The sequence below is a fragment of the Oryza glaberrima genome, chromosome 11 (genome assembly GCF_000147395.1).
Source record: "Oryza glaberrima chromosome 11, OglaRS2, whole genome shotgun sequence".
Lineage (NCBI taxonomy): Eukaryota > Viridiplantae > Streptophyta > Magnoliopsida > Poales > Poaceae > Oryza > Oryza glaberrima.
Window position 1 is genome coordinate 16,623,942 of NC_068336.1, and position 18,274 is coordinate 16,642,215.

General features: G+C 45.8%; 2 protein-coding genes and 1 pseudogene across 2 annotated transcripts; 1 reads left to right on the forward strand and 2 right to left on the reverse strand.

Annotated features, from left to right (window-relative positions):
- Window positions 1-1,465: 1,465 nt before the first annotated feature.
- Window positions 1,466-3,383, reverse strand: LOC127755317 (berberine bridge enzyme-like Cyn d 4). Its single transcript, XM_052280973.1, has one exon. The coding sequence runs from the start codon at window positions 3,229-3,231 to the stop codon at window positions 1,609-1,611; it is 1,623 nt and encodes a 540-aa protein (XP_052136933.1). The 5' UTR covers window positions 3,232-3,383; the 3' UTR covers window positions 1,466-1,608.
- A 2,210-nt stretch (window positions 3,384-5,593) lies between these two features.
- Window positions 5,594-7,280, forward strand: LOC127755723 (formin-like protein 16; annotated as a pseudogene).
- Window positions 7,281-13,039: 5,759 nt separating this feature from the next.
- Window positions 13,040-13,297, reverse strand: LOC127754267 (uncharacterized). Its single transcript, XM_052279745.1, has one exon. The coding sequence runs from the start codon at window positions 13,295-13,297 to the stop codon at window positions 13,040-13,042; it is 258 nt and encodes an 85-aa protein (XP_052135705.1).
- Window positions 13,298-18,274: the final 4,977 nt, after the last annotated feature.

An 18,274-nucleotide genomic window follows, 5' to 3' on the forward strand; every position in this document is an offset into this window, starting at 1 on the left:
ATTAAATCAAAAGAAGTGGGCTTGGAATGGGGAACACGAGTGGATAGGCACATAGAGAATAGTTGGGTGAACTACCCAAGGCAGAATGATGTTTTATTTTCTTTAACTCATTATTTTTGGGCTCATATAACAGATATCCAAACTAGGAGTAACTTAAAACCCTCCCTTAAAAAAAAGGTAAAATCATAATTACAGTGTAAAGCAGATATGTGGATGTTTTTATTTTACGAATTTCCGTTGTTGGTGTGCTGGAACACATATCAATCCCGTTGCAACGCACAGACACCTAAGGGTGTGTACAATTGAAGCCACTGGTACCAATGACAGTGGTCTCAACATGCTAAATAGGATAAGACCACATGAAATTCACACAATCTACAACGGAGACCACCGTTGAGTATATTTTCCATTTATCTACAACGAAGACCACCGTTGAGTATAGTTTTTGTTATAGCCTTTGGTTATTTATGTGTCAGTACCAAGTTATTGAATCAATTAGAAATTTTATATTTCGGACCTTATAACAACAAAAAGAAATAGATAGATACCACTAAACTTCACATGGACCCACTGTAAGCCTCTCCACCTTTTCTTTTTTCTCACCTACCCCACTCTCTCTCTCTCTCTTCCCTCGATTCCCCACCGGCCACCAAAACTAATCCACGACTTCTCGCCGTTGCCGCCTCCTCTTTCACCACCAAATCGCTGCCTCTTCTTCTGACGCCCACAGCGCTGCCTCTCCCCCCTCCTCCCCATCCACCACTGTGCCATTATTCTCCCCCTTTCTCCCCCTCCCCATTCTCCTCCTCCCCATCCACTGCCATGTCGCGCTTTCCCACCACCATTCTCCTCCTCCCCATCCACCACATCAAACTTCGAGGACGGCTCTCCCCCTTTCCTCCTCTCCCCGTCCGCCGCCGCGCTGCTCTCCCCCTCTCCTTCTCTTTGGGCGATGGCGGTAGATCTGGCCGCGTCTGTCGGCTTCTCCCCTCCCATCCCCTTCTTGCGGCGGTCGAGGGGCCACCGGCGGTAGCGGATCCAACCACGAGCTGGCTAAATCCATGCGCGACCTCATTGGATCTACGACACTGGTGAACGGCGAAGACCTTGGCAGCGGCGGCTTGGAGCGGTGACGCGACCTAATCGGCGACGTGGAGCGGCAACGCGACCTCGGTGGCGGCGGCGAGCTGTGATGACCACCACGGCAAGTTCTCTTCAACCTGTCTTTTTCCCCAAGCGTTTCACGAGGCTACGGTTCTCCCAAACACATGGCTCCGAGCAGTGATTTCGCACCTCCCAAGCTGAACCGCGCTGAGGCAACTGTGACCTCTGCAGGCATGGCAAGAGTTCATGTAACCACAGTCCCCACTGTCACGGGTGCTCAGATCTGACATGGAGGGTTGAGACCACTGTCCACTGTGGTACATTGTACATGGCCTAACTAGTAAGAAAACAAAGAGGTCACTTAAGTCTTTATTCTTGGCTAGGCATACATTTGTGCAGCTCCACATAGCGATCGAGTGATGACGATATGCAACTTTTGCATGGACTCAAATTGCAGTGCAATGCACACGTGCACTGTGCAAACAAATAAAAAGGCTACTAAGCCTAATAGGGCTGGAGAAGCGGCGGGATGCTCTGCTCGTTGCGGAAGTAGTCGCCGGGATCCACCCTCCCCTTCACCGCCGCCAGCCGCCGGAAATTCCCCATGAAATACCTCTCCCCCCAGCTCCTCGCGCTCTCGTACTCCGTCACGCCGCCGACCACCGCGTTCTCGCCTATGTCAAGGTCACGGTAGTTCACGAACGCCTCCCTGGGGTTGCCGCTCACTGCCGCCTCCATCGCCGCGTACAGCGCGTCCAGCCACCGCCTCGCCGCCGCCGAGCTCTCCCCCTCGGCGTCGCCCCACCAGAACACGCCGTACTGGATGTTGTACAGCACGCCGGCGCGGTGCGGGTAGGGCGTGGCCATGTCAGGGATCACGGCGCCGACCACGCCGCCGTGGGGCTCGAGGATGAGGACGCCGGCGTTGTTGCTGGCGAGGTGGTCGGAGAAGAGGGCGGACCACGCGGCGGCGCCCATGGGGCGGCGGACGTAGTCGGACTTGCTCTTGACGTAGGTGCCGAGGTTGTTGGTGCGGCGGAGCATGCCCTCCGGCGCCGCGTCGGCGGCGCCCAGGCTGATGAACGCCATGGCGCGGAGCCAGGTGAGGTCGTGGCAGTCGGAGGCTGTCATGCCGAGCTCCGGGAAGTAGGCGTGCATGGTGGCGGCGAGGCGGGCGCAGCCGCCGCCGCCGAGGTAGAGGCACTGGAACAGCGCCGTCCGGCCCTGGAGGACGACGCGGATGGTGAGATCCGGGAGGAACGGCTGGAGGATGAGTGTCTCCCACTTGGCGAGCAGGGCGGCGGCGTCGCCGCCGCCGCCGTCGCCGGCGGTCTTGGCGATGGTGAACACCGCCACCGTGGGCGGGACCATCGAGAGCTTCAGCCGCCACGACACCACCACCCCGAAGCTCTCGCCGCCGCCGCCGCGGATCGCCCAGAAGAGGTCCTCCCCCATGCGTCCCCTGTCGAGGAGCTCGCCGTCGGCGTTCACGATCATGGCGTCGAGCACGTTGTCGGCGCCGATCCCGAACTTGCGCATCATGAGCCCGATCCCGCCGCCGCTGAGGTAGCCGCCGACGCCGACCGTCGAGCAGGCCCCGCCGGGGAACGCGAACCCGGGGTTGGCCGTCCCGACGGCGTAGTAGAGCTCCCCGAGCGTGGCGCCGGAGTCCACCCACGCCGTGGCGTCGCCGGCGCGGACGCGCACGGCGCGGAGCCCGGCGAGGTCGAGCACGGCGAACGTCTCGGCGCGCACGGCGCGGTACGAGAGGCCCTCGTAGTCGTGCCCGCCGCTGCGCACGCGGAGGCGGACGCCGCTCCGGCGGCCGCACCGCACGGCGGCCTGGACGTGGGACGCGTCGGACGCCGCCACGATGCAGGCGGGCCGCACCGTGGCGTTCGTCACGAACCTGGGGTTCTGCACGGACGAGGTGAGCTCCGCCATGAACCCGCTCGAGCTCTGCGTGAACACTTGCTCCGCGGGAATCTTGCCGGAGAGGCACCGGAGGAAGTCGTCGATGGGGGACGACGCCGACGACGAACGGAGGAGGAAGACATTGTTGCTACAGGTGAAGCACAGGAAGATGATCGCGAGTGCTACGTTGCCACCACGCATGGTGGCCGCCATTGATCGAGCTTGGATTCTTGATGGTTAGTTAAGCTACAAGTGTTTGAGCTAAGCTAGCTGATAATGGCGAGCTTTGATGAGGACGCAGGCAGCAGTATATAAGGTGATTGCTTGCACCCTGTAGACGTGCTAGCGTACTACGTGTAGTAACATTTGAGTTGTGACTTAGAAAGAATAGACAAATGCCATGCTAAGTATTTCAGTTAGTGTCTACTCTTATGTATCCGTACTGATAGTGTATCACCGTGCGCGTGTCATGTGCAGAAGTTTTGTAGTACTCAGGCATATGTACAGATGGTATGGTGGTGTAGTCATAAGTATACAGAAATATTACAATTAACATATATATACTTGGAATGGAATTGTTTAATTATATGCCTAACATCAACATGATAGCTAGGTACTAGACTCTGATACTTATGGGTGTCGTGTAAGACTCGGGTAATAGTACTATAAGGAAAAAGTACAAAATACCCCCTGAACAATCACGGTCGACCGAATTACCCCCTGAACCCGAAAACCAGACATTGCTCACCCTAAACTTTCAATACCGGACAAATTATCTCCCTGGACTCAATCTAGAACGGTTTTGTCCTACGTAGTGTACGCGTGGCAAACCAGTCAGCATTTTCTTATTTAAAAAATTGTGGGACCCACCTGCCATACCTCCTATTCCCCTCTTCCTCTCTTTCTCTTCTCTCTTCTCTGTCTCACGGGGTGTTACAGGGGCGGGAGGTGGGCGGCAGCGCAAGCAACGACTGGGTGGCGAGCGACAGCAGCGGGCGCGGCTGGATGGCATCCATGGAGGAGTCCCTGGAGGGCACGAGCGGCGGGGAGGAGCTCTAGCGTGGGCGCCGACGACGGTGGAACCCCCAATCAGCAGCGGGTGGCACGGAGGATGCCCGGGTACCGGCGGGCGCCCATCTCCCCGCCCGTCCCCCTGCGACGCTGCCTACCGCACGTCCCCCGCGCCGCCGCCCACCGCCCGTCCGCATCCGCCTGCCCGAGCACATGTATGGGAGAGAGAGAGAGAGAGAGAACGCGACCGAGGAGAGGGAGACCGGGAAGTAAGAGAGATGAAAGCCGAGGAGCGCGGCAGTGACATGGGTGGGGGATGGAGAATGGAATGGAATGGGTTCATGGGCACGGTAGAGGGGGAACGAATCGCCACCTAGCGCCACTGCCTCCTCGTTTCACGCAGCCGCCTCGCCTCGCGCCGCCGCTCGCCACCCAGCCGCTTCTCGCGCCTGCCCCCTACGCCGCCCCGTGACTCCGTGAGAGAGAGTGAGTGAAGAGAGAGAGAGAGGGGAAGAGGGGAAGGGTAGGTATGACATGTGGGTCCCACTATTTTTTAAAAAGAAAATGCTGACTGAATTGCCACGCGTACGCCACGTAGGACAAAACCGCTCTGAATTAGGTCAAGGGGATAATTCATCCGGTATTGAAAGTCCAGGGTGAGTAATGTCTGGTTTTGTAGTTCAGGGGAGTAATTCGGTCAACCGCGATAGTTCGGAGGGTAATTCATACTTTTTCCTAGTGCTAATATCTAAGGTATTGTGTTGACATTAGCATGGTATCTTATTTATCAGAACCTTATACATGTGGATATCATGTGTAGTATTAACTAGGTTACAAGTTGACGTTAGTATGATGTCAGGACAAAGCATTTCGTTTGACTAATGGTACACGTTCTTTTGAACCCCTGTATATAACTCTTTTCATCAGACATCAAATTCATAGAGTAGATAAATTTTGTTATTCACATCTTTGAGTGAAGTGCACAAGCGGTCCCTAAACTTATCGTCCCCACCCCCCTCCCCCCACCCCCCGCCTCTCTCCCAAACTTACAAAATATAGATCCAAGCTTCAGATCTTGTTAAAAGCTGTTATCCAGGTCCAAAACTACCATATCCCCTTCGTACGTGGCTTGCACCTTTCCTATTCTGTCCTCCTCTATCCATGCTGGTGGGAGAGTTGTTATTCTTGTCCGTGGTTGTATAAGTCAAATTTTAACTTGCATATTTGTGGTATAACATATCACATATTAATCTATCATACTATTTTTTTTAATTGGATCCATGCCACTGCAAATATGCCAATTCGAAAAAATGCCACTACTATTCAACATATCGGCTACGTGCCACTGAAAATTGGAGAAATCAAAATCTCGTGCTAAAGAGCATAGAGGTTCGAGTTCTCTTCATTGGAACCGTGCCACTCCATCACATCTTCCGTCAAAAATCCCCGTTAGCCCCCAGCTGCACGTGGGCCCTACCTTCCTCCCCTCTCTTCTCTTCCCCCTTCTTCTCTCTCCACCACTATAGACACGGCAGGAGGTGTTATCGTCGTCGTCGTCTCAGAGATGGAGGTCGGGCCGAGCTGCACCTGCATCGTCATCATCGTCGAGCGCCTCGTCTCGGAGCCAGCCGACCGGGCTGCGCTGCGTCGTCGTCGAGCGCCTTGTCTCAGAACCGGCGGGCCGGGTTGCGCCTGCGTCATCATCGTCGAGCCCCTCGTCTCAGAGCCAGCGGGCCAGGCTGCTGCGTCATCATCGTCGTCGAGCGCCTCATCTCAAAACCGGCGGGCCAGGTTGTGCCTGTGTCATCGTCGTCGAGCCCCTCGTCTCGGAGCCGGCGGGCCGGGCTGCGCTGCATCGTCGTCGTTGTTGAGCACCTCGTCTCAGAGCCAGCAGGCCGGGTTGCGCCTGCATCGTCGTTGTCGATCCCCTCGTCTCGGAGCCAGCGGGCCGAGCTGTGCCTGTGTCGTCGTCGTCCGCTCCCCCGGCGAGGTCCCGGCCACCGCCCCCATGCTGATCGCCACCCTGCCCACCACCGCGTCGCTGTCCCCAACCCTCGCCGCCGCCGCCACCGATCTCCTTCCCCCGTGCTGCTCGTCCCGCTGAGCTTCGCCCTCGGCTCCCCGGTTGCCAATTCCCCTCAGTTGTCGCCCTCTTGGGCTCGCCAGCGTCCATTTTTTTTAGATAATGGAATATAACATCCCAGCCTTTGCTCAAAAAGAGCTACAGCCAATTATTACAAAGTTGCACTCCAGAAAAGAGTGTAGTTCAGATAAAAGAACACACCAAACAAAAACAAAGCTAACCAAGCCAAAATAAGGAGAACACATTTATTGAAGTCTATTTGTAAACCTCCACCCATAATTGGCAAACAGTTGCATAACCATCGACGCCAACCTGCGGCATGCAACTTTTAGGAATTCCCCATCATCCTCACACCTTTGTAGCTGTGTCCAAAACCGTAGCCAGTGCGTTGCCCTGAAAATTACCTACATATATGTAATAGATGGTGTTTTGTCAAAAACTAAATCATTTCTACTCAACCATAGAGCCCAACAAATGGCAGAAGCTCCAACAAGTATCAGTTTACTCTTTTTCTTGTCAACCCCCAAAAGCCACCCATCAAAAATATGAGATATACTAGTTGGAAGGTTAAAACCAAAAGAAAACTGAACTGCTCTCCATATGAACTTTGCATAATGACAATCCATGAAGAGATGTTGAATAGACTCATTTTTCATACAAAAGCAATACCTTAAGCTACCATTTCAATTCCTTCTCGCCAAATTATCCTTGGTTAACACAACCCCCTTTAGCAAGTACCAGATAAAGATCTTAATCTTAAGCGACATCTTAAGTTTCCAAATATACTTGTTCCTCTCAACATAACCATTGTTAATTAAAGCTAGATACATTGACCTTACTGAGAACCTACCATTCTGATGGCGGAGAAGCTCCCTGGCTGCTGATTCCCTTGATGACGGTGGCGAGGCAACAAGGGTGCCGCGTCCCCCGGTGGGGACGACAAGGAACAGACGGGTCGCGGCTGCTGTTGGTGGAGGAGCAGCGAGAGATGGAGAGGGGACCATTGGCTAGCTGCAGTGGCAAGGACCAACGAGTCCGAGGTGTAGGGCTCACCGGCATCCATGGCGGAGAAGCGAAGAAAGGAAGAGGGAGAGAGATGACAGAGGTTGATAGAAAATTGGACGGAAGTGGCATGATTCCAATTTTCCCAAATTCTAGTGACGTGTAACCGATATCGTAAATAGTAGTGGTATTTTTTCGAATTGGCATATTTGCAGTGGCATAGATCCAATTAAGCCATTTTTTTTCATTTTTTTATGACATTTTAAACGCTATTTATAAAACGAGGGGATGTCCCTTCGAGCGACAAAAATACATGAACTATCAATATGGTACTAAAGTTTCACATATTTCTCTTCATATTGTGGGTCTTTTGAGAATTTTCTAAGAATTATTCTTCACATTGGGTCTTTTGTTCACACACAATTCCAACAGCGTGAACATCCTAACTTGACGGGCTTGTCACCACCGTCATCGCTAGAAGGGGAGGATGACAGCTCGGTTGCCAGGCCTTAATTTGCTCTTCAATTGGAGTTTGGTCGTCAGGAGTAGAAGAAAAAGGACCAGCGATGGTTGGATTTTGATCCACTAGCCTAAACACGTGACAACTGAGATTTTTTGGGGGAAAAAAAATCAAATATATGATGTTTTTGTTACAATGCATGACCATAATATATTATTGGCAAAAAAAAAAACTGACCATTTTAGTTCTTGGATGGAGAAGGCAGTGCCAGAGCCATCTCCGGGCAGGTCCGGCAGCCTCTCAGGATATAACCATCAACGTAAAAAAAAATTAGTCTACTACCAAAAAACACTATTAATCGTTCGGGTTTCTCAATACCGTTGACTCCATACCTGGGAGAAGTCTAGCATCAAAACTAGGCTTTTAAATACCACGAGTGGAAGCAAATCACACTAGAAAAGGAAGGCATTTGCAGTATATAGATAAAGATAATAATGTGGGGAATCGATTTTATTTGGTAGTGAGCGCCATTGGAACCCGTCGTCTGTAATGGGAGATCTGCATTTGCGGCATGGCTGTTTGGTCATGAGCTCTGATGCATGGCCGGGACAGCTGAAGTACAGTCGACCAAAGTTTATTAACATTTAACAAAGCCATGAGCGTTGACACAAATGGACAGCTTTCATTATTAGAGAAGAAGGTTCTTCTATGAAAAAAAACAATGAAGAGGTTGATGGAGGTTAATTTTTAAAAGACCCCAGCACTACAAATGGAAGGGAGGGAATCATATAATCATTGTTAAGAGTATAGGTAGTATAGGGATAGGAATAGGATTACAGGGAGGATTCAAGTTGTTATGGTAATATATAGATATAGTTTTCATCTTACTTCTCTAAGATTCCTTAAACACAAGTCTTGTAATCTTTTGTACAATATATACTTGCCTATGAGACTCAATTTAGTTCACCTCCCTCGTACATTTTTATGGTATCAAAATAGACGAACTTTCAACCTTCTGAACTGCTTATCCACGGATCTTAGATCGCCCCTCCAACCTAGAGAGGATCCGACAACTTCGTACCAATCAGGTAAAGAATTACTACATCCTCTGATTTTAATTTATAACGCCATTAATTTTTAAGATATCATCTTATTATTTTTTAAAATTTAAAAATATAAATCATGCATAAGTATATCTAATGATAAAATAAATGTTAATTAAATAAATGTTATTGAGAGTAGCAGAGAAAAAACAAATGCTAATTACACATATTTTTAGTAAGATGAATAGTTTAACATAAAAAAATCAATATCGTCATCATGTATTAAAAACCGTAGGAGTATTATAATTTACAATTGGTTCCTAATACAATAGCTTGAGCCGTCGTTTCTCATGCATATCGAGAAAGACATTAGGATATGCCACTAATATTTTGCTAGCTTTGCTGTTGAATCAGTCAAATCCCACAATCGAAAAGAATCCATTCGTGCTTAAGAAAAACTAACTAACTAATCTATGTCAACGTACTCCCTGCAATTTTCTTTTTGGTCATTTCAGGCATCTTCTTTCAAGAATAACTATTTTGATATATCTGCAAAACTCAACGAAAATCATAATACTGAGGGAACATATTTCGAGAATATATATAAGTATATATGATCGAATTTAGTACATCAAACTAAGTTTTTTCTCAACAAAATTGATTGTGAACAGTTGGACGAGATCTATTCTTAAGGAATTGGATAATAATACATGGGAAAATGTCATAATTAACGATATGAGATTTCGGTGATCACTCCCCAAAGTGGCACAAGGAACCAGATCGATCTCCTTCTGAACATCATTAATAACAGATCGTCCTGACAGACGACTTGATCAGCTTGTACCCACATTGTTATTATCAGGTCACGTGAAAACAAAACTCGAAATAGATGATGATCTGGTCAACTTACTAGTAGTAAATCAAAATGATTCGATTTTTACTGATATAGGAGTATATCTTACTAGCTACGAGTCGTATCTATGTAGTGCTACGGTCAAGGGCAACTGGAGTAGTTAATTAACTCTCGTCCGTCCCGTTTCACGAGAAAATCCCAATGCCATGTCGGGGAAGGAAACCGGCAAGAAACTACTGCAAGAAGTACTGTGCTTGTACTTCATTCGTAGTACGAGTACAAGATCGATTTACGAAGTGGGGTACCTAATGATATGCACATTGGTTTGGACCAATGTTTTGAAAACAGATGATGGGACAAATTACGTTTTTGTCCCCATTAGGATTGTGATTTTGCTACCCTTGCATTTTTCAGCTTTGTGATTTTGCCATTGTTATTCCAAACTAAAGCTTGTGATACTAGGTATCATCACGCGCGTTCGGATGGGATGATGTGGTATAGTAGCCCCCAACTTTATTGCTCGGCCTCCGTTTCTAAATATTTGACACTGTTAACTTTTTAAGTATATGTTTGACCGTTCGTCTTATTTATAAACTTTTGTGAAATATATAAAACTATATGTATACCTATAAGTATATTTAACAATTAATCAAATGATAGGAAAAAAATAATAATTACTTAATTTTCTTTGAATAAAATGAACTGTCAAATATATTTAAAAAAGTTAACGGCGTCAAATATTTAGAAACGGAGGGAGTAACTATTTTGAGATTTGCTCCGGTCTAGCAAAAAGTATTTCGAGGTACCGGTACCTCACGGTACTAAATTGTTTCCGATCGAGGATTTAGCTGGGTAGGATGGGCGTTGTTAGATCCAATGATTTGATATCATGAGTTACCGGTAGCTCAAGATATTTTTTGTTGGACCAGAGCAAATCTCTTATTAACACAACTTTGATATTCTATGGATGCTCTCAAGCTAACCAATACAATGTGGCAGCTGATTATAGCCAATTGTATTATCAAGATTGTAGATCGTATAAAAAATTCATGTGAAGCTTGTTCGTTCCTGGTAGTTGGGAACAAATCTCATGCGTACGTAAAACGGAGCGGTCGAATAGCATATGATTAATTAAGTATTACTCCCTCTGTCCCAAAATATACTCCCTCCATTCCAAATTGATCTACATATTTTATAGATACACCAAGACAAAAAAAAAGCTAATAACTCTCCCATATTATATTTACTCTAGCAACAAAATTGATGCATGCACCATCCTCACTATTTCCTAGCAAATAGCAAATCAAGATATTGCATGTGGGTTATAAATACTTGTTTGCATGGATGCATGCATCAATGTCCATTTACTCCAATGCACAAATAACGAATAGACTTAATGAATGAACACAAATATGTAGATCATTTAGGAATAACCTAAAAAAAACTATATGTAGACTAATTTGGAATGGAGGGAGTAACAACTTTTAGCCCTTAGGATTTGTCCTAAAATATAACAACTTATCCACCAACATTCTCTTTCCAACCAATCACAACCCTCCACCATTCACTTTTCCCACCTACCTCCACTACTCATCTAATCACAACCCTCCACCGCTAACTTCTACCTACTTTCTTAATAACCGTGTCCAACCCTAAAACTTCTTATATTCTAGGATGGAGGGAGTAGCTATTTTTTAAAAAATAGATTAATATGATTTTTAAAGAAACTTTCTAATATATTTTTTTAAAAAAAAATACACCGTTTAGTAGTTTGAAAAATATGCGCGTGAAAAAAGAGCGAGATGAGCTAGGAAAGCTTGGAAAAGAACTCAGTCGGCTGTGTTCGCCTCCTGATACGGAAAACAAAGCAAATGATTAGAGCGACATTAATTAAGTATTAACCTAAAATAATAAAAAATGGATTAATATGATTTTTTTTAAAATAAACTTTCCTATATAAACTTTTTTTTGAAAAAAAAAACACACGCAATTTTAAAAGCGTGCGCGTAGAAAATGAGGGAGAGATGATTTGAGAAAGAAGGGGGAAGAACACAACCTAAGAGTGTCCCATAGAGAACTCCCCACCTAGCACCTCTCCTATCCAGCCATCCCCATCCCATGCGCTCTAGGTGCCATGCTCGCCATCCAACGTGGTCACTTCATTGTGACCGAAGACCGAGAATGAAATATCGTTTACCTAGTTTGTCGCTTGCTAAATATCTGGTGCAAGGCTCGGTTGTCATTTTAAAAAGACAAGATTACCTGGACCGAAATCTTGGTCTAGACTGAATAGCCACCCCCTAGCACTGGGTGGGCGGGTTTGGGCCGATGGCATGGCATCCTGATTTGTTCTGGAGAACATATCCCATCGTCGCCACTGTTGTTTCCCCTATTCGACCTCTAGATCTGAAGAAACATGAGTGGATAATGTGGATGTAAGGATATGGTTGGTTATGTTGGTAGATATCTTATAAACAGGCTAACTGGGTGGCGCATGGAAATTTACCATATTTTGTGTAAGAGAGTTGATGGGCACATTAGAACACTGAGAATGGGTGGACAAAATAAACTGAGACCGAAAATTGCCACATTTGGTTATGAGAGATGAGGGCACGCATGGGAGCATTGGGTATAGGTGGGCAAAAGAAACCAAGACCAAGATGTTGTCATCAGTTCATTGTTAGGTCTTTTGGTCTACTGTATTAGGTACCCGAACTACCCGATATGTGAACATTATCCTTATCCAGTCATACCGTTACCTTCAATCTCTCATTCACCAAAACCGTTGCTAGTCTACTGGTCCTTCATCCAGCCCACCCTTTCTGCCATATAGAAGACCCCTTTCCTCCCTCATCAGATTCTATCTCCCCTCTCGTCCTGGCTCAGATTCAATCTCCCTTATCATCCTGGCTCAGATTCCATCTCTAGGAGCACAACTCTCTGGATTTCATCCGCCCTTAGTTATCCACAAAATAGTGGGTCTCCTAGCTCTCTATATGGCTGGCCCATTGCTACTGCCCGCCCAGGATCTACTCCCTTTGGGCCATCCCCATCCCATGCGCTCCTAGTTCTACGCTCGCATCTAGCTTGGTCGCTTTGCTAGGGCCGAAGATTGAAAATAAAATGTATATGTTGGTTGTTAAATTGTTTGTACCAAGTTTGGTTGTCATTTTCAAAAGATCGAATTACCCAGATCAGAATCTCGATCAAGACAACCAATCGCCTACCCATAGTGATTGGTGGGGGTTTGGGGCGTGACTTACAGTAGTGATACTAACATGTCAAGATATATAAAAAAATTTAGCATTTATAATATTAATAATAATAGCCCATACTATTTATGGGTTACTAGCAAATGATCCATAAAAGCCGAGCTTTCTAAACACATGCCTTTGCAACTTTAAAAGAAAACAGATATGGTGGTGATGGTGTGACTTGACTCCAACTAGGACTGCTGATGAGAATTAATTTCAAAGCAAATTAAGCCAAAAGCAAATGATACATGTGCAAACATGCAAGCAGGGTGCATCCACTCAAAGCACCATGTAATTACACATGCACCGATCCCTTCAGGTGGGTTTGGAGGAATCCATGGAACAAAGTTCCTGCATGCGCTTCTGTACCTCCTCGTGGCGCTTTGCAACCTTCTTCTGGAGGTCGTCGATGAAGTTCGGAGACAAATCATCAAGGTTCTTGCAGCGGCCGGCAATGGCGTCATAGATGACGAGCTTTACCTCCATCTCACGGTTGGCACGTCGCAGCTCATTCATCCTCGCCGTGGCGGCGGCGATCTTCTGCTCGAGGATGGCCTTCTCACCATCCAGCATCGTTTCCAGCACAAACCTAGTAATGGGATTGACAACATACTTAGCTAGCTCTTTTTCTTGGTGTATTTGATGATATCAGTGATGGTGTGTGAGAAAGAGAAATCAACACAACGGCTTCTTTTATAGCCACATTTGGATGACGAAGGAGGAAGTGTTTATTAAGCACAAATATAAGATATGATATCCGAATAGCAAATCAAAAGGATTTCTAAACTAGCACAAAGATAAGATTTCTTAATAATATCCTTCTGGATTTGCTTATTCAGTTAAGCTCCTTAAGTTGTAGGGTAAAAGCGGACGAGCGCATGCTCAGTTGGCAAGGCAAGCCATTGAGCTGTATGACCGCCAGGGTGGGTGCCTCACCCTCCTTTAGTGAATAGCAAGAGTTCCTGACATGACCCTTAAAAATGTTGTTGGGTTAAATTTCGTACTTCCTTGTACTAACGTATTGAGATGTACCAAATTTTAGACCATAAAAGTATAACCTCTCAAGTGTCATGTCTTTGTAGTTAATCCTTTATGTTTCTCTATCCTAACTCTATTGGTAGCAGAATAAGGACGGATCCAAGGATGTTTCATGGTATCACACGACATCTATGAAATTTTGCAAACTCTATTATAAATTGTTGTATTCTATTGCTTATGTGCCACATGTTGATGAATCAAACTGTATCCCTTCACTTGGAAGATCCACCAACCACATTTAATAGAACATATGTAAATCATATCAAAGAATTCCTCAATTCCTTTTTACATGCTTCTTTACAATAATGGCCAAAACTATTAATTCAAGAAGCTGAGCAAGGCAAATGAAACATAATATGCCAATGTATTTTCTCTCATAATTAGTGAGAGAAAACCATTGAACTCGCCTCTCATATTGTTTGCACCATTCTCACTTGCCCCAGACTTAACTTATGCTCCGCAAATAAAATGTCAATAGTAGACTTGAGGTGCATAGATAGTTTCTTTTGAAGGGAAGAGGAACATAAATTGTCTTTCACATGAAAAAAAACCAACTAATATATTTTTAACATTTCCACATTTGACAAGGCCAACATTTGAGATTTGGGGAGGATTGTTGGATGGAAAAGTATTCTTTTGACAAGCTTTATCTCTCATTATATTATATAACTAGTATTAAAAATGCTAAAGTGGTGGATATTTTAAGAAGGGTGCCTTTAGTTGTCTCCTTTAGGAGGGATTTGGTATTAGATAATAGATTGGTACAACCTAATGTCAAAAGTGGCATGTATTACACTATCATAACAAGATCATGCTTTTATTTGGAAAGAACACAAAAATGGAGTCTTTTCTATCAACGCGAAGTATAAAGCTCTCATATGTAAGGGGGTGTACTACAAAGGAAATCTTTTATTTGGAAACTTAGAGTTCCTTTCCTATGGTATCTAAAATGGGGTCATATTGACCAATGATTATTAGGTGAAATGGAGATGGGAGGGTAGTACTACGTATTGTTCTTATAGTTCTAATGAAACAATACAACATCTCTTATTTGATTGCCAAATTGCAATATTTATGTGGAATGTCATGTTTATAACCTTTGGGATTAAACCATGTACTAGTGTTGCTAATCATTTTGGTAGTTGGCATCTTTATGTTAGCGGTATGTTTTTAGGAATAATGCAGCCTCTAATGGCTCCAAAACTAACTCCTTTTTCAAATAATCATCAAAGGAGTGTAATGTATAACAGTGGTCTTTGTTGCTTAAAGAGGACGATAGAAATAAGGTGAACGAAGGCTGCATCTTGTTAAAAGCTACAACGTTGGAAGTTGTCCCAAAGGTTGGCTAGAATATGAAGAAAAAATTGGAAGCTTAGAAGTTTGTTATCTCACTTTGGCTAGTTGTCCCTTTATGTTGCTTGTCGATTAAGTGGTTGTATTGTTTTTCTTGTTAGGAGGTTGAGTCTAAGTTCTATTTTAATCTTCTTGGTTTGAGAAGTCCTTTTGTAAGGCGTGTAATCTTGTATTATGTTGGTTGTGTATCTAGTTTGGATGTAGAGACCAGATTTAAATCCATTTTCTAAAAATTTAACTATATATCACAAGACAACAGCCATTAGCTCCTTGTAAGACACATCTCCTGAGCCATCAATTAGCAAATATAAAACATCATTCTCAACTTCCTCGAGAATAGAAGGCAGTCTCCTAATATAACAACTTGGGAAATGAGCATCCTAATATAATAACTTGGTAATTGGGTGCAATTTAGTGTAGGAAATTTATAAGTGAGCATACGAGTGTAACAACTTGCAAGATGGGTGTAAATTTGTTACAATAGGTTAAGAAGTGATATGGCAACTTAATTGTTTCGAGAATATTTTCTTATACATATTATTTTTTATTTTGAGAATATACTAGCATGGATTTGTATAAGCATATTTAAATTTTCATTCTAAAATCTGAAATTTAATTAAACTTTACTTTGCAGAAAATATTATATTTTAGTTGAGATTGAGAAGGTGTAGAAAAAAATCCATACCTGTGGGCAAATTGGATGCGCAATAATGTAATTCTTAAAGATTAAATTTAATATTATAAAGTAACATTTGTAGGATTGCTATGTGATGACACATACTGATATCGTGAAAAAAACTTACCTACTACTCGTTAACCAAAACAACACATGCTTAGCCAAGTTGCTACTCCAAAATACTAAATTATCAAATTCTTATACTAGAATGCACCTTGTTATATTCGGGCATTCAATTGTCAAGTTCTTATACTAATGTATTTGTAGAAAATTTGGAATCTGATGTTAAAAAAAAAAAGATGTTCTCGTAAAAGTTGAAGAACAAATTAGGTGGCAATGTCATTCCGTAACTTATCAAACAATCAACTTCAACTCCAGTTTCTGTTCGGAGAACTACCTAGCAAACCATAAGGTTAAAAAGGGGAAGGGCCAAAAGATTTACTGTTCACATACAACTTAAGAGGTTGTTATGCTAAATCCACAATGTTCCATCTCCTCAATCTGCAAGAAGTGTTGTTTCCCCTAATTTTATCATGGGTTAATTGGATCCATGCTACTACAAATGTACCAAATTTAAAAAATACCACTACTATTCACGATATCGACTGGGTGCCACTTAAATTTTATAAAATTAGAACCGTGCCACTCTGTCACATTTTCCATCCACTTTTCTGCCGTCCCCTTTAATTTTATCGGTTGTGTTCTAGTCGTCGTTGTCTTCGTCCTCCTCAGCCTAGGGGCTAGCAGAAGCCAACCAATGGCTGCAGCTACAGCAGCAGAAGGCAAGAATGACAGCGGCGGAGGTGAGCATCACGTGTGCCGATCGATCTGCAGAACCAAGGAGAGCTCGGTGGCGAGTAGGGGGAGAGGCCGCCGGCGCCGGAACGGCGGCGGCGATGGTGGCGGAGGCAGCACGCGCGTCGAGCAGGTCGCTGATGGGTGGTCCCGAGTACCACGGCGACTCCGCTGCCGCGGCCGCCGTCTCCGCGTCGTCGTCGTCGTCGTTCAACTCCGTTAATTTTATCGGTAATTAGCACGTCGTCGACAATGACGACGACCTCGCCGCCATCGGCGCTGTCCTCGTCGTTGTCATCCATCGGTGGCTCATTTAGGGCAATGCAGATCAGGAATCTCTCCGGTTGCTACCTCCACTGCCACTCGGTGCTCGACCCACGCACCCTCGCCGCCGCCGCCGCCGTCTTCTCCTGCTCCGACTGCGACGAGGTCTTCGTCAAGCCTGACTCCCTTGATATGATTTCGATTGTAGTTGTTGAGATTATAGGCATATAATGATTTAATCTATTCCATAAATAAATCATGACATTACAGATGAAAACTAGCATGAACGCATCATTAAATCTACACATGTAAACTACACAGTATAACATGAACAGATCAAATATGCGCAACATATTGAACACGTACCGAGGTGACGGAAAGACCGGCTGCTTGGTCGAAACTTTTCGCAGGCGTCTACGAAGGCACGAAACACGCGAGCGAAGAGGAAGACGAGCCGTCGCGAACGAACAGGGAGCAGTCGCGCGAAGCGCTTCCCAAAAACCTTATTGCCGTCTTCTCCCGGTGCAGGACGTCGAAGACAGAGGTTCCGGAGACCTGCTCTCCCGATCGCCGGTGCACGCCGGCGAGCGAGATGGAGTAGTCTACGAGCGACGGCGCAGTACAGAGTAGGAGGCAAACCCTAGATTGATTTCGCGTGTGTTGCGTGAAGACGGCGGGTCGATTTATATAGAGAAGGGTCGCTTGATCAGGGCGTCCGCACGATCTCTACTGCGCGTAACCGAACCGGATAAGTCGCGCGTAACTTATCCGGACTCCATGCCGTTTGCACGCACCGGATTTTTCGGAACGTTTCCAAAACAAAAACGAATCCGAATTTGCAGCAAAACAAAACTGCAAAAGGAGGCTGCATCTGCGCAAGGGTGAGGAGCCAATTTTTCGAACCATTCGACGCGTACGTCGTGCACGCGCGCCGCCGGCCCGGCCCGGCCCGGCCCGGCCCGGCGAGCGAGCGCGCGCGTGTTTCCCCTCTTCTCTCCACCACACATGCTTCAAATGGCTAGGAAGGCATCCTCCCTTTTAAGGAGGTCCCCTTCTCCTAGAATAAGCAAGGTGGTACTAAACTCCACATGCATGCCATCCCATGAGGTGGGCTTTTGTGATTTTCCAAAGAATTAATCTTCGAGTGGGCTAAGGCCCATTCATTAATTCTAACAGTAGTTTCGGTCTTTCGGAGCTCGGGCAGGATGACACGAGCATGAACATCGTGGAGATCATCTTCCAGTCAAGCTGGCTGAAGAAGAACGCGGGGCAGGTGGCACTCGGCCTTCGGCGGCGTCTCTCCCTTCCCGCCTCTCCGCTTCCTTCCGCCGCTTCCCACACCACCGCTCGCCGCCGGAGTTAGCCGGCAATGATAGAAAATTAGAAATTAACGGGCATAACGGAAAAGTGGATGAAAAACGCGA